This window comes from Phycodurus eques, chromosome 22 (assembly GCF_024500275.1).
Source record: "Phycodurus eques isolate BA_2022a chromosome 22, UOR_Pequ_1.1, whole genome shotgun sequence".
Classification (NCBI taxonomy): Eukaryota; Metazoa; Chordata; class Actinopteri; order Syngnathiformes; family Syngnathidae; genus Phycodurus; species Phycodurus eques.
This window is the reverse complement of record NC_084546.1, coordinates 10580674-10596131: the sequence shown is the minus strand read 5'-3', so window position 1 is coordinate 10596131 and position 15458 is coordinate 10580674. Positions and strand designations below refer to the sequence as shown.

Below are 15458 nucleotides of genomic sequence, written 5' to 3'. Positions count from 1 at the left end.
TGGTGGGAAAAAAAAGGTAGGATAATAGAAAATCTATTTAAGAGCCAAGAATGAGCAAACACTTCATACACTTAAAATACATAGTCAGGAATAAATATAGCACAGCAAATAGGCAGTATGGAAAACTGATGGAGGGATGGATAGTTAATAATATTGATGACATTAGCATTGGAAGCAGAAGAAAACACGAGCCATATATGCTGACTGGAGTATACGTCACAATTCAAAACAATCCATCAGCTACAGATCCATTTACATTTGCACATGCAGAATTACAGAAAAACATATAATCATAGGGTTTAGACAGAATACTGAAGCCTTGAAAAAATTAGGCAATGCAAGCCGTCTGATGGCACTTCCTCGTTGAGTGACAACGTTGGCCGCATGCAGACAGCAGGCGAGGGACACATGAATGCACATATCCTTCTGGACAAGCAGTTGAACGGAACGAGGATAAACGTGATAAGAAGTGTCCTCATAATTGTTATTAAGGACAGTAAACCCATAAACAAATTCCTGGTTGGAGTTATGATCGCCAAAGTTATTATTGTTTTTATAAATGACTCTAGTACCAATACGTTAATGCATCTTGGATAAAAGATGTGTTTGACATATAAAAGCTGATCCTGCATTTTTTTTTTTTTTTTTTTTTGTGAGTAAGGAAGGTCTGAGGAGGTTCTGAATTTGTTCACATAGATTTAAGCACAAATCTGCGGTCACACGGTTCGTGACTGAGGCTCAGTGAGAGGAAATGGGAATATTTACTCTGCAAGTTGAATTAACATTTTCTGCTGGCTTGTGTTGAGCACATGTGCACACAGTTCTGAGGTTGGCTGTTCGAATCCAGGCCCTGGCCTTCCTGGGTGGACTTTCTGGAGTGTTCTTCCCATGCTTGAGTGGCTTTTCTCAGGCCACATCCAAAAAACATCCAGTTAGGTCAAATTAAGACTCTCAACTGTCCTTGGCTGTGAATGTGAGCATACGGATGGGTGTTTGTCGTGCGCTTTTGAAAATTAATGGATGGTTTCTATGCTCGTGAAACCTCGAGGAATTAACTTTAAAAAAAATAATAATAAAACGTCTAATTGGATTAAAAAAAAAAGTTCAGTTACTAACTCAACAATTGATAGTAAGAAGAGGACAATCCTGCCCTGTGTAACACAACACGAGGCTGCATGCGAAAAGCGTCCAGCAGTTGACGTCCGTCGCTCGTTCTCTTCGTTCGTCCCAGAAAGTTCTTTCTCGGACTTTCGCACACATTTTCACACGCTAATCACAACACTTTCACACTCGATCTTTCAGTTGCGAACAAACGCGTCTCTTTGTTAGCGGCTAGCGAGCTAAGCTAAGCTAACTAGGCCGAGAAACTAAGCTTCAAACTTGCACCACCAAGACGAGTTTATCCGGACACGAAGATTTAAATGATTGTTTAATGTTGGTTCTATAATTTTAAGGGCAGGAATACCGAGGTTAATGTCACTTTTCGTAGAAGAGAAACGAGAAGCACACCATTGGTTACTTCGACCGGAACTTCTAGCCTCATTTATTTTGTGAGCATTTCCTGTCGTCTCCTTCAGCGTAAGAGCATTCATGACACCACCAAAATAAAATATTGTCATAGACAAACATTAAGTCATTTTAAGTAGTGATAGTCGAACTGTGTGGAGGTTTCAATCCGTTACGCCTAATTCTGAAAAATAAAAATAATAATTAGATGAATCACACAAAAAGTGCACGGAAGTAGATCTGTAGCGAAAGTGCTGGCAATGAGGGAAGCGCATGCGCGGACGCAGGATGTTGGACATGACAGTTTGTTGTAATCGTTACAAATTCAGTTTTTGGTAAAATAAAAACTGGGGGCGGGACAACAACAACAACAAGATCGAAGACCTGACAAAGAAGTTGGTAGGAGGCGACGATTGTTTGCGTTTGTATGACGACACACAAGATATATAGGTAACTCGGACTTGCCCTTTTGAGCTCTCTGCCGACGGTGACGCTAAAGGGAGGGCAAAGTCGTCAGCGCATTCCACTTGTGTGGACGGCAAGAAAAACCCAAAAGGCCAAGGATGTCTGTCGATTGTGCTGCATACGCTTGCGTGAAATGTCGCACAATTCACAATTATGACAATGGAACCTAGTAGCTTTCACGTGTTAAAATACTGTTTATTGGCTTTAAAAACGCGTGTATTGATAACTCATGCTTTGTTGTTGACAAAACAATCACTCTTATGAACATTGATTAATAAATAAATAAATCCATGCATTGCCTTCGATTGGAACGACGACCTTCCCAACAATGGCCGCCAGTATGCACGTCGGTTAGCCGGCCTGCTATAGCTTGGTGGCACATCTAGTGTTTTATCTACGGACGACACTCGTCTCAGACGCAATCGCTCGCGCTTCCATGTGCTGCACTTAAAAAACAAAACATTCGGAATTTGTACCGAACGTGCTGAACCCTCGTCATAGTAAGCCAATCATAACTTTACTAGCCTAAAATATCTTTCGTTGAATCTTGGTGTCTGGTTGAAGTCGTCTCGGTGCACGGTGAAGCTTCTCGGCCTAGCTTAGCTTAGCATGCTAACAAAGAGACGAGTTTGTGAGCAACACTTAGCTAAACAGGGACCAGTTTTCTCACGTGAAGTCACAAATCAGCTGTCTTCTTTCGGTGTCATATCTCTTAGGATGCAAAACTACAAGTTTTACTGTTTCCTCTTGTTGACTTTGGTGCTTTGCCATTTTCACTCACGTATATTGTTTTTTTAACCCACAATGGTCCAAATCTGAATCTTGATATAATAATTTCACATGTCCGATTTGCACTCGCTTTTCTCATCCCTCCAACCTAGAGCGGAAAGTGTTGTGATCGCCTTGTGAAAATGTGTGCAAGGAGGACGGCAGAGTACGAGGACGACCTTTGTGCACCAAAAGACGAGAACGAGGCACAACTTCAACTACTGGCGTTCAATCTGCAGCCTCGAACTGTGCTACGCAGACCAGGTTGGTTCACATTTTTTCTCACTTGTTAGGTAATACATTTTAATAAGATTGCCATGTTTATTGACAGGCGTTGTGTGACATTCCATACAATATCATTAATATCCAATAGGGTGTACTATGTGGCTCTGATTTGGATCCCCTCATGATCATGTGGATTCAGGAGCATAAGCCATAGTTGAGAACATCTGTGGGCAATGCTGCATAATCAAAGTTTAACAGTTTTACTTGACTTACGTGGCTTGTTTAGAAAATTGAAGTTGCATTTTGCTTTGCTCAACATTTGTTCATGTGAAGTTAAATCAGCCTGTTGAAGATTTACTTTCACTCCTGAAATAAAACATCGTATGTTTCTTTTTTCCCATTTACTTTTTTCAACCGCGGTGGATGACAACACGGTGTTTAAAGAAACGTAAATAGGGGGCAGTAAAGTCATCTGCGGTTGAGGTCTTGATTTATTTAGATCTTCCGCGTTTTACAGGAACATGTAAAGAAAAATAGAATATAATGTATATAGTTCAATATTTTTTGTCACTCATTTCAGAATGTGAAATCCATGTAATATAAAAGTTAATTTCAAATAGAGTAAAACATATTTTCAAGCCTTTTTGCAAGCTGATGATTATGGCTCACCGATTATGAAAACCCAAAAATCAGAGTCTCAGAAAATTTTAATATTGTAAAAAAAAAAAAAGTTAAATATTGAAAAGTGGTGGTGTCACACCAGGGTCTGACATTAAAGGTGGCACGGGGCCAGTATGACGCTCCAGACGCTGGCCCAACCACCAGTAAAAAAAAAAATGTTAAAAAAATAAATGCACTGAAATAAACACAATCTTCTTAAGAACAAAAAAAAAAAAGAAATGGTGCGTCCAACCTCACTACTTGCTATTGCGAAATGCTCAGCGGACGCTATTTTTCTTTTCACCCCATACGTCCGACAATTGGGAAATTTTCATCGTTTCAGTGGCAATCATGAATACAGGAAATTGGAATGAAGAATAACATGCAAGAGAAACATTTCCAAATAAATTGGAAGCAGCGGCACGTTGGTTGACTGATTAGCACATCCGCCTCACAGTTCTGGGGACCCGCGTTCAAATGCGGGCTCGGCTGTATGGACTTTGCATGTTCTCCCCGTGCCTGCGTGGGTTTTCTCTGGGCGCTCCGGTTTCCTCCCACATTCCAAAAACATGCATGGTAGGTTAATTGGTGACTCTAAATTGCCCGTAGGTGTTAATGTGAGAGCGAATGGTTGTTTATGTGCCCTGCAATTGGGCTGGCGACCAGTTCAGGGCGTACCCCGCCTCTCGCCCGAAGATAGCTGGGATAGGCTCCAAGCACGCCCGTGACCCTAGTGAGGATAAGCGGTACGGAAAATAAATGAATTTCATACACAAAGTAACGCAATGTGCTTTACATCAGTCGTCCCCAAGACTTTATTTTACAGACTCTAAAAAACAACAGCTTCATCATGCAGCTCCTTATATTCTGACTGTCCAAAGTTGGATATTCCAGCCCACTTCTAACTTGAGAAAACACCTTGCGGTAATTTGCAGATGTTTCTATTGTTGATTTGGCAGTGGATATGGCAAAATTAGCACTATCCCTTTGGTGTTGCACATGCATCATCACTAAGTCTGTTCAGCAAACAGCTTCTTAAAGTCATTTAAGCGAATAAAGCAAATAATGTTTCTGTAGTGCCCAATGTATGTGTTGTTGGTTTTTAGGCAGTTAAGAATTGAAGTGGTGGCAGTTGTGTGTCGATTCCCATATCTATATATAGATATATATTTTTTATTTTTATTTTATTTGATGTTCATGCTCTGATTTATAAAAAAAAATAAAATAAAAAAAACATAAGTTACTCACAAGTTACTCTAGTATTTTCATTGAGTACTTTCTTACTCAAGTAAATATTTGGATGAAATACATTTTACTTTTACTTGATATTATCATATTATTCTAAAGTAACAGTACTCTTACTTGAGTACAATATTTGGCTACTCTACCCACCTCTGCAGACCGGTTGTCAAGGTGTGCAAAAATAAAACAGCAAAAATAAACTCACATGACCGGCCTGAAAACAAATGTTAACCGCGTGAAAAATACAGCTCACTAAAACGCTTTCTTTTTCTTTGAGGTTGTAGTAGTGATAGGCAAGGGAAGCCTCATGAAGCACTCAGGGTTTCCTAACATTTGGGCTGAAAAAGTTTCAAAGCTTCAAGACTTCAGTGATGGTGACATCTGGTGGACAACTGAAGCCATAGCAACCTCTAAAGAGCACGAGCGAAGCACTGGCGCTGTTTCCCATGCAATAAACGACACAGACTGAAAGACGATGAGCCAATGAAAAGCTTCGAAACATTTTTAAGGAATGAAGCGGGAAGCGAAACAGCGATGACGTTCGAAGCTTCAAACGTCATCGGTCACGTGACACTGGTGTTTTGATAGAAGCTCCGACACAGTGTTTCGAATCACCCCGCTTCAGGAAGAGTGACACAAGCTCCGAAGCCTCGGTATCATCTTCCCATCACTAGGTTGTAGGTTCTTCTTCTGGCTCCTCAAGTGGCCTTTTTCCTTTTGACAATAAGCTTTCCGAAGACGTTTGTTTTTTTGACTCATTTTCCTAGTTTGCAGACTTATTTTTAGTAACGTATTACGTGACCGACGTGCAGTCTAGTGTTGTTCCGTTTGCGAACATTTCGTTCAAAAGAACAAATCTTTTCACTGAACGTAATGAATTGAATCAGTTTATGAAATGATTCATTCTTTGAGCTTGGCTGCTACCACGAGTGAGTCGGCTGGGAGCGGAAACAGAACTGCTGCAGTTTTCTGTGCGGTCTTGAAGTGTTAATTGTGACGCGCAGCTGTTGCAGCGGAGAAGATCCGGTCAATAAAACACATTTGACACGTGAAAACGCAATACAACGGAAATTATATAAATTGGTCATTCCTTGTATGCGGCCCGGTAACAAATGCCTCGCGGCTCGGAGACCACTGCTTTACATGATTGAAAGCATTTAAAAACAAAGAAAAAACAAAAATGCGTATGAACATTTAAAATAAAGAAAAAAATTAAATACATTTCAAACAGTGTACAGTGCAAGAAATATTTAAAAGTGCGAAAGCTGTAAAAAGCTTAAGAAAAAAATAGTTTTTAACCTGTACTTAAAAACATTCACACTCGGGGCTGATGTCACTTCTGTTGGAAACTTATTCCATTTGTGTGCAGCATCAGAGCTAAATGCTGCTTCACCATGTTTGCTTTGCACTCTGTGCTCCACTATTTGACCTGAGTCTGTAGACTCAGTCTGTAGATATCGGAGCCCTACTGGGTTTATGTGCAATTTGCATTTCTTTCATGTATTCAGGATTAAACCATTTAGTGATTTATAGACAAATAGCAGAAGCACTTTAAAATCTATTCTGAAGCCAGTTTAGAGACCTAAGAATTGGGGGAGTCTGGTCAGAAGACCATTACAATAGTCAAGTCTACTTGAGATAAAAGCATGGATGAGCTTCTGCTGGTGTGCTTGGCACATGCAAGCCTTCACTCTGGATGTTCTTCAGCTGGTTGAAGGCTGTTTTTTGTGATTGATTTGATATGACTGTTGAAAGTCGGGTCGGAATCTATCAGTACACCAAGGTTTTCGGAATTGGTCTTTGGTTTGAGAGAGTGACTCCAGGTATTTACTAACCGCAATCCTCTTTATTGCCAAAAACAATTATCTCAGTTTTGTTGTGGTTTAATTGACAGTGACACAACACCTCAATTGAAATGTCATCATCTGAAGACACTGCTAGGTATAACTGTGTATCATCTGCGTAACTATGATAGTCAACAAGGTTCTGAAGACTTTGACCCAAGGGTAGCATATAAAGGCTGAACAGGAGGGGTCCAAGAACTGACCCTTGAGGGACCCCATAGGTCACTGCCATTCGATGAGATTGAACACTACCATTGATTTTTGATTACAAAATAACTCCTTTCCTCCAGGTAGGACCGGAATCATTTCAGGACTGTTACATTTTATTCTACCTACGTTTCCAACCTGTTCAGCAGTGTTATGATCTACCGTATCAAAAGCCGCACTGAGATCCAACAAGACCAGAATTGACACCTTTCCTGAGTCAGTACTCAACCTTATGTCACTTAGCACTTTGATAATAGCCGATTTTGTACTGTGATGTGTTCGGAAACCTGTTTTCAATCAGGTTCGGAAACCTGATTGAAATTTTTCAAAAAGTCCATTTTAGTTCAAGAAATTGCTGAGTTGATTAAAAGTAACTTTCTTAACAATCTTGGTTATGAAAGGGAGATTTGAGATGGGTCAATAGCTTGATAACATGGAGGCATCCAGCATTCCACTTTTTAGAAGAGGCTAAATGGCAGATACTTTAAGAGCTTTAGGAAACTCGCCTGACTGAAGTGAGCAATTGATTAGTTGCTGCAAATCAGCTAGCACAGACTTCGCAGTAGCTTTGAAAAAGTCAAATGGTATTGAGTCAAGACAGCCTGTTGATGGTTTCAGCTGCTGAACTATTTTCTCGACAGTTTTTTTGGTCAACTATCAAATTTTGACATGGTAAGAGAGTTTTTCCTGGATGGCTTCAGATGTAGCATCCTTTTGTTGATTTTTGCTGATATTTGACCTGATTGATTGTATATTTTCACTGAAATAAGTAAATTCATTGCATTTATCTGCTGGTGGGAGCAATCTTATTCAGGGGGTTGTGAGCTTGTCCACCACAGCAAACAGAGTGTGAATATTGTTGAGGTTCTTACTGATGATTTCGGAGAAGTGCTGCTGTCTAGCCCTGACTAACTCTTGGTTAGAATTACAAAGACTTTGTCTGTAGAGGTCATAGTCATTTGGAATTTTAGTTTTTCTCCACTCACATTCTGCTTTCCTACACTTTGATTGAGGTCTTTCCCATCATTGTGGTCCTCCACGGTGTTCTAGATCACCTCAAAATTGTGTTAGTTTTAATCGGAGCAACAACATTCTTGACTTTTGAGATTTTACAGGTGTATTTATCCAAAAGTTCCTCAACTGTCTCAGCATTCACAGTTTGTGGCACAGTTATGGTCTCCATAAACTTGGTGGTCTCATTTATGTACCTTTTCTTAATAGACATAGAGGTTGTCTGAACTGTTAAGAGAATCTGTAATTCAAACAACACAGAAAAATGGTCAGAAATAGCCATATCCTTAATCTCAACTGATAACATTTCAATATCCTGGTCTACGATGTGACCTTGGTGTGGGTTGGACTCTTTGTATGTTGAGAGAGGTCAAATGTGTCCAGTATAACAGAGTTCTTCAGAATTGTTTAATGCTCTTGTCAGCATGAATGTTAAAGTCGCCCATTATGACAAAATAGTTGTAGTGTGTTCTGAAAAAGTTCAGAAAAATCTTAACTAAAACATAAATGTCCCATTGTATCTTTGAGGTCTATAAATTATGAAAAACCTTTGGATCACCTTTTACTAAAAAACTGAGATGTTCAAAAGAGCTCAAATCCCCCAGTATAATTTCTTTACTGAGATAACAACAATAACACTTTTTTTTTTTTTTCTCCCCCATTTTCGACACAAAATAAAAATTTGCTGGTTCTACATTCTTTGTGCCATATTTCCAATTTTATATCCCTTTTAATTACAGGGAAGAAAAATGCCTGATCTCCATAGGGGTTTTACTTATTCTGCAGAAGAATGTTGTTTGGATTTGATTTGTAGCCGCGATCCCGCACATACAGTGGGTACGGAAAATATTCAGACCGCTTTCAATTTTTCACTCTTTGTTTTATTGCAACCATTTGCTAAAATCATTTACCGTATTTTCACAACCATAAGGCACTGTATTAAAAAGCGCAGTCTCAGTTACGGGGTCTATTTCTGTATTTAACACATGCATAAGGCGCACCGTATTATTGGGCGCAGGCATGGTAAAATATACGCTTGCTTAAAACATACGCTAGCATGCATGCACACTAAAATGTTTTTAAAAAGGCAGCAGGAGCAAAACTGAGTTCAGTTGTACTTTATTGAAGTATTTAACAATGTACTCACGTTATTTTTTGATCAACCCTCATCCACAAACCCATCAAAGTCCTCATCTTCTGTATCCGAAATGAACAGCTGGCCAAGTTCTCCATCAAACATGCCGGGTTCCCTCTCGTCATTGTCGGAGTCAATCTCGTTGCCGCGGGGCTGTTCAGCAATGATGCCGGCTTTGGCGAAAGCTCGGACAACAGTTAAAGCAGATACCTTAGCCCAGGCATCCACAATCCATTCACATATGGTGGTGTAACTCGCCCGGCGCCGTTTCATAAAACGAAAGCACCAAGACAGACCTCCTTGAAAATGTTCGATTTTCATTTCTTCTGAGAGCGTTATTGCCCTCAAGTCGAATGGTGACTGTAGAGACGCTTCATTAATCCATTGCTCGAGTTGGTCTTCCAACTCGGACCGCCTCGCCTTGTTTCCGCGGAAACTCAGCTTCGTCTTCTTGACTTGGCGAAGCTCATTTTCCTGCTTCCTCCACTTGCGAACCATGGATTCGTTGATCTTGAATTCTCTCGCGGCTGCTCGATTCCCATGTTCCTCCGCGTAACTGATAGCTTGCAGTTTAAACTGTGCTTTGTAAGCATGTCTCTTCGTAGGTGCCATTTTCAGGGGTCCTTAGCCAAACCGATGTTGTTTTAAACAATGCACATACCGGCGCTATATACCTACTTGGGGCATGCCTTTAGCGTCCTCTTTCATGCGCACCCTTCCCCCTTTAACGTCCGCATGCTGTCCTCAGTCACGTCCGCCTTTCCTCTATAGAAGCAACGTGTCGGCAGGTGCGCTCATCAAAGTCACACAACAATTACAGGTTTTGGAACTCGGTGCACACATAAGGCGCCCTGTCCATTTTGGAAAGAATTTCTGACTTTTAAGTGCGCCTTATGGTCGTGAAAATACAGTAAGTTCAATCTTTTCCTCATTAATGCACACACAACACCCCATATTGACAGAAAAAACGGAATTGTGGAAATTTTTGCACATTTATTAAAAAAGAAAAACTGAAATATCACACACTGATAAGTATTCAGACCCTTTGCTCAATATTTAATAGAAGCACCCTTTTGAGCTAATACAGCCATGAGTCTTTTTGGGAATGATGCAAAAAATTTTAACACCTGGATTTGGGGATCCTCTGCCATTCCTCCTTGCAGATCCTCTCCAGTTCTGTCAGGTTGGATGGTGAACGTTGGTGGGCAGCCATTTTCAGGTCGCTCCAGAGATGCTCAATTGGGGGTGTAAGTCAGGGCTCTGGCTGAGCCATTCAAAAACAGTCACAGAGTTGTTTTGAAGCCACTTCTTCATTATTTTAGCTGTGTGCTTAGGGTCATTGTCTTGTTGCAAGGTGAACCTTCGGCCCAGTCTGAGGTACTGAGCACTCTGGAGAAGGTTTTCGTCCAGGATATCCCTGCACTTCATTCATCTTCCCTTCAATTGCAACCAGTCATCCTGTCCCTGCAGCTGAAAAACACGTCCGCAGCATGATCGTGCCACCACCATGCTTCACTGTTGGGACTTTATTGGACATGTGATGAGCAGTGCTTGGTTTTCTCTACATATACCGCTTAGAATTAAGGCCAAAAAGTTGTATCTTGGTCTCATCACACCAAAGAATCTTCGTTCTCACCATCTTGGAGTACTTCAGGTGTTTTTTTAGCAAACTCCACGCGCGCTTTCATGTGTCTTGCACTGAGTGGCTTCCATCGGGCCACTCTGCCATAAAGCCCCGACTGGTGGAGGGCTGCAGTGATGGTTGACTTTCTCGAACTTTCTCCCATCTCCCAAATGCATCTCTGGAGCTCAGCCACGGTGATCTTTGGGTTCTTCTTTACCTCTCTCACCAAGGCTCTTCTCCCCTGATTGCTCAGTTTGGCCGGACGGCCAGCTCTAGGAAGGGTTCTAGTCGTCCCAAACATCTTCCATTTAAGGATTATGGAGGCCACTGTGCTCTTAGGAGCCTTAATTCCAGTAGAGATGTTTTTTTGTAAAAATGATTTTAGCAAATGGCTGCACTATAGCAAAGTAAAAATTTAAGGGGGTTTGAATACTTTTCGTACCCACTGTATCAGTAAGATTTGGAGATAAGATTCTTCATGGGTAGAGGAGGAGCTCTTCGCATCTTAGTAGATGTTGATTTCAGGAGAGGGGGCATGGGAGGACGATCTTGGCGTGCTGTGGGCTGGAGTCCAATATTGACAATAGCCTTTACCCTGTCCGTCAGACCTAACATGGCATTTAGGCTCGTAGAGAGTGAGTTTTGCATTGGGCTTTGCTCCAATGGGGCGTGGAGTGGTGTGGGGGAGTCCAAGTGCTGCCTCATCTCATTCCTCATTCCAATACCAGGCTTGTGCTCATTAGCAGGAAACACTCATGTAATGGTGATTGGGTATTAAAAAATCTCTGTATATGGTAACAACTGAGTTTCTACAAAAAAGTACAGTCCCGTATGTTTAAAAATACCCAAGAGTCCATCCATCCATCCATTTTCTGTATCGCTTGTCCTCACTAGGGTCGCAGGCGTGCTGAGCCTATCCCAGCTATCTTCGGGCGAGAAGTGGGGTACACCCTGAACTGGTTGCCATCCAATCACTGGGCACATGTAAACAAAACGATTCGCACTCACATACACACCAGTGAGCAATTTAGAGTCTCCAATTATCCTCCCATGCATGTTTTTGGGATGTGGGACAAAACCGGAGTACCCGGAGAAAACCCACGCAGGCACGGGGAGAACATGCAACGCCTGTGGGAGAACATGCAAACGCCACACAGGCGGGGCTGGGATTTGAACCCTAGTCCTCAGAACTGTGAAGCAGATGTGCTAACCAGTCGCCCACCGTGCAGCAAAAATCCAGAAAATTGGTAAATTTGTAAATGCCCTTCTAAACAATAACTGCACTATTATTTGACACTGTTTCATATTTTATCGTTGTTCTTGATTTGCCTGTTTTATTGTTTCCAATAAATATTAAGTCATCTGGCTTGCTAAAAAAAAATATGAGTATAGATTTGACCAAACCAAGAGTTTTTTTTTTTTTTTTTTTTTTTTAAATCTTCTTGTCTTGCAGACATCGGTGAAGCTCTTTGGCCTGTGCGGCAGGGGCCAGAGCCCCCTCACATTAAAGAGGAAGTTGAGTTGCAGTCTTTCATGAAAAAAGAGGATGAAGAGTGCCTCCAGATCAAGGAGGAGGAAGAAGAGCCCCCCTACATCAAACAGGAAAAGGAGGAAGAGGATATCACCAAGTTGCCATCGACTGGTGTCCCTTTGACGAGTGAAGATGAAGTTCAAAGTGAGGAGAAGAGAGGGGCGGAGCCTCCAAGCAGCAGCTCAAGTCAACACATGACAACAGAAGGTGATGGAGACCACTGCGGAGGATCACAAGCGGACGGCCTCTTAGCTCCACTGTCAGATTGTGACAACATGACGTCACACTCTTCTGACTATGATGATGATGAACAGTCTGAAGGTGATATGACATGTCACACTGACAACAAACGATGGAATTGTTCTCAGTGTGGGAAAGCTTTTGCTTATAAGAGCAGTTTGAAGCAACACATAAGAATGCACACTGGCGAGAAACCTTTTGCCTGCTCAGTTTGTGGTCAACGATTCACTCAGAAGGGACACTTAAAAACGCACACAAGAACTCATGTTGGTGAGAAACCATTTGCCTGCTCAGTTTGTGGTCAACGATTCACTCAAAAGGGACACCTAAAAATACACACAAGAACCCACATTGGTGACAAACCTTTTACCTGCTCAGTTTGTGGTCAAAGATTCTCTCATAAGGGAAGCTTAAAAACACACACAAGAACACATACTGGTGAGAAACCTTTTGCCTGTTCAGATTGCGGTCAAAGATTCACTTACAAGGGAAGCTTTAAAGTACACACAAGAACCCACACTGGTGAGAAACCTTTTGCCTGCACAGTTTGTGGTCAAAGATTCTCTGAGAAGGGAAACTTGAAAGCACACACAAGAACACACACTGGGGAGAAACCTTTTGCCTGCCCAGATTGCGGTAAAAGATTCACTTACAAGGGAAGCTTTAAAATACACACAATAACCCACACTGGTGAGAAACCTTTTGCCTGCTCAGATTGTGGTAGAAGATTCTCTCAGAAGGGAGACTTAAAAAAACACACAAGAACACACACTGGTGAGAAACCTTTTGCCTGCTCAGTTTGTGGTCAAAGATTTACAGAGAAAGGACCCTTAAAAAGACACACAAGAACACACACTGGAGAGAAACCTTTTGTCTGCTCAGATTGTGGTCAAAGATTCTCTCAGAAGGGACACTTGAAAATACACACAAGAACCCACACTGGTGAGAAACCTTTTTCCTGCTTAGTTTGTGGTCAAAGATTCTCAAAAAAGGCAAACTTAAAAATACACACAAGAACACATACTGGTGAGAAACCTTATGCCTGTTCAGTTTGTGGTCAAAGATTTCGCCAAAATGAAAACTTAAAAATACACACAAGAACTCACACTGGTGAGAAACCTTTTTCCTGCTCAGTTTGTGGTCGAAGATTCTCTTTCAAGGGAAACTTAAAAATACACACAATAACCCACACTGGTGAGAAACCTTTTGCCTGCCCAGATTGTGGTAAAAGATTCTCTCGGAGGGGAGACTTAAAAATACACAGAAGAACGCACACTGGTGGGAAACCTTTGGCCTGCCCAGATTGTGGTGAAAGATTCTCTCACAAGGATGGGGTTAAGACACACAAGTGTGCTGGTGAAAATCATGGTGATCAAGACACTTTAAATGTAAATGTTAGGTTAATTTGATGAACTTTCATTCACAGAATAATTTCAGAAAACCAAAGGTTGACGCCAACCGTAAAGGCGTAGGGTGAAGCCATGGCTTATTATGCCTACACCAAGCTTTACAAAACAAAAACGTAGTTCAGAAAGAAAAAAAAATCCTCAAATGCACCCACACAAATTGCAACATCATGCAGAGTGAAATTAAATGTGTAATAAAAAACTAAAACACATTTGAAAAAAACAAGCTTTGCACAAATTTAAACATACTTTTAAAAAGCACACAGTTCAGGTCATAGGTGTAGTCATTCCACAAGTAACACCTCTAAAAGAGACACGTCTTTGTTTTATATTGGTTCTTGTCTTGGGCTTTTTCAGCTCACCGGTTCCCCTTCGATCCTAACAACTCTGTGATTTCAAACAGATTTTGAATACCGTGGTCAAGTAAATTGTGTATGTTGTCGATTACTTCTGCCATTTTAAATTCTCCTCCTGTCATACATTTAACGAGTATTTAAATAATGCATTTGTTGGTTCTGTGTATTTAGATGAATTAATGATTCTCTTAGCTCTTTTCAGTAGCTTAAAAATTGGGTGAGTATTGGTTTGTATGTGTTTCCCTCTATGTGAACACCATAAGTCATGCATGGAAGTAATAGTGAGCACTAAAGTGTGCTGTATTTCATGATTTTATATACAGAACATCCTTGGTTTTACAGAAGATAGCGATGGTTTTTGACTTTTTTTCGTACGTTGTTTATATGTGCGGTGCGATTGGCTGGCGACCAGTTCAGGGTGTACCCCACCTCTCGCCCAGAGTCAGCTGGGATAGGCTCCAGCACGCCTGCGACCCTAGTGAGGATAAGCGGTATGGAAAATGAATGAATGTCTATATGACAGCAGAGCTTATTAATCACTGGAAGAATATAATTATTGTATACTCTATCTCAATAGAATGTACTGTGATTTTAACCTTTATTTTTTTAGTGCCAGAAATGATAAATGTTGTTTTGTTTAAATTTAGTGATGGTTTATTTATATTAAACAAGTTTTTCAGTGTGTTTCGTTCATTTTCCACAGCAGAAGCTGTTGCAGGTTTTTTGGCTGAGCAGTAGAGAGTTGTATCATCAGCAAATAAAACACATTTGAGTACTTAGGCGACATTGCAGATATCATTGATATATAATCTCAATAATTTAGGGCCAAATACAGACCCCAGAAGTGGCCTTTAATAGTTTTGGATTTTTCATTGTTAAATTGCACATATTGATTTCACTCACCCGAATAAATGATGGTGAATTGGTGAATTGTTTAACCCAAATTAATTGTCAACAGGGACGGGGGGACGTTTTGTGGAGAGCAATATTTGTTTAGGGGGATTGGTTTTAGGGAGACTTGGACTATGACCTTCGCCGTTAACACATATTTCCAAATGTTAGGGGTGTGGGGGGGCTTTAAGTTTAAAGCTAAAACAGCTAAACCCTAAAATAGACCTAACGACGCCACTGGATTACAGATTTATGTGAATGGTTATCCTATTTTCTCTTTATAACTTTTTACTAATACCATATCAATATCAAAACAATCAGTGGATTTTTTTAAAAGAGTTTTTACA

At 40.8% G+C, this 15458-nt stretch overlaps 1 protein-coding gene across 3 annotated transcripts; it reads left to right on the top strand.

Moving 5' to 3' along the window:
* The first annotated feature begins 1789 nt into the window (after positions 1 to 1789).
* LOC133397318 (gastrula zinc finger protein XlCGF57.1-like) lies at positions 1790 to 14999 on the top strand. Of its 3 annotated transcripts, none has more exons than XM_061668046.1 (3): positions 1790 to 1905; positions 2853 to 3003; positions 12141 to 14999. In XM_061668046.1, exons 2-3 carry the CDS (start codon positions 2883 to 2885, stop codon positions 13865 to 13867), a joined length of 1848 nt encoding a protein of 615 aa, XP_061524030.1. In that variant the 5' UTR covers positions 1790 to 1905; positions 2853 to 2882; the 3' UTR covers positions 13868 to 14999. The 3 variants fall into 3 exon arrangements, with proteins under 3 accessions (XP_061524030.1, XP_061524029.1, XP_061524027.1); XM_061668045.1 differs by having other exon boundaries at positions 1790 to 1956; XM_061668043.1 differs by having other exon boundaries at positions 1790 to 2471.
* Positions 15000 to 15458: the final 459 nt, after the last annotated feature.

What these genes read in the sequence shown, in the direction of transcription:
- LOC133397318 (XM_061668046.1), top strand. Translation starts at nt 2,883, where the DNA reads ATGTGTGCAAGGAGGACGGCAGAGTACGAGGACGACCTTTGTGCACCA. An exon ending in AACTGTGCTACGCAGACCAG is followed by an intron (nt 3,004 to 12,140) that starts GTTGGTTCACAT and finishes CTTGTCTTGCAG; the next exon opens with ACATCGGTGAAGCTCTTTGG.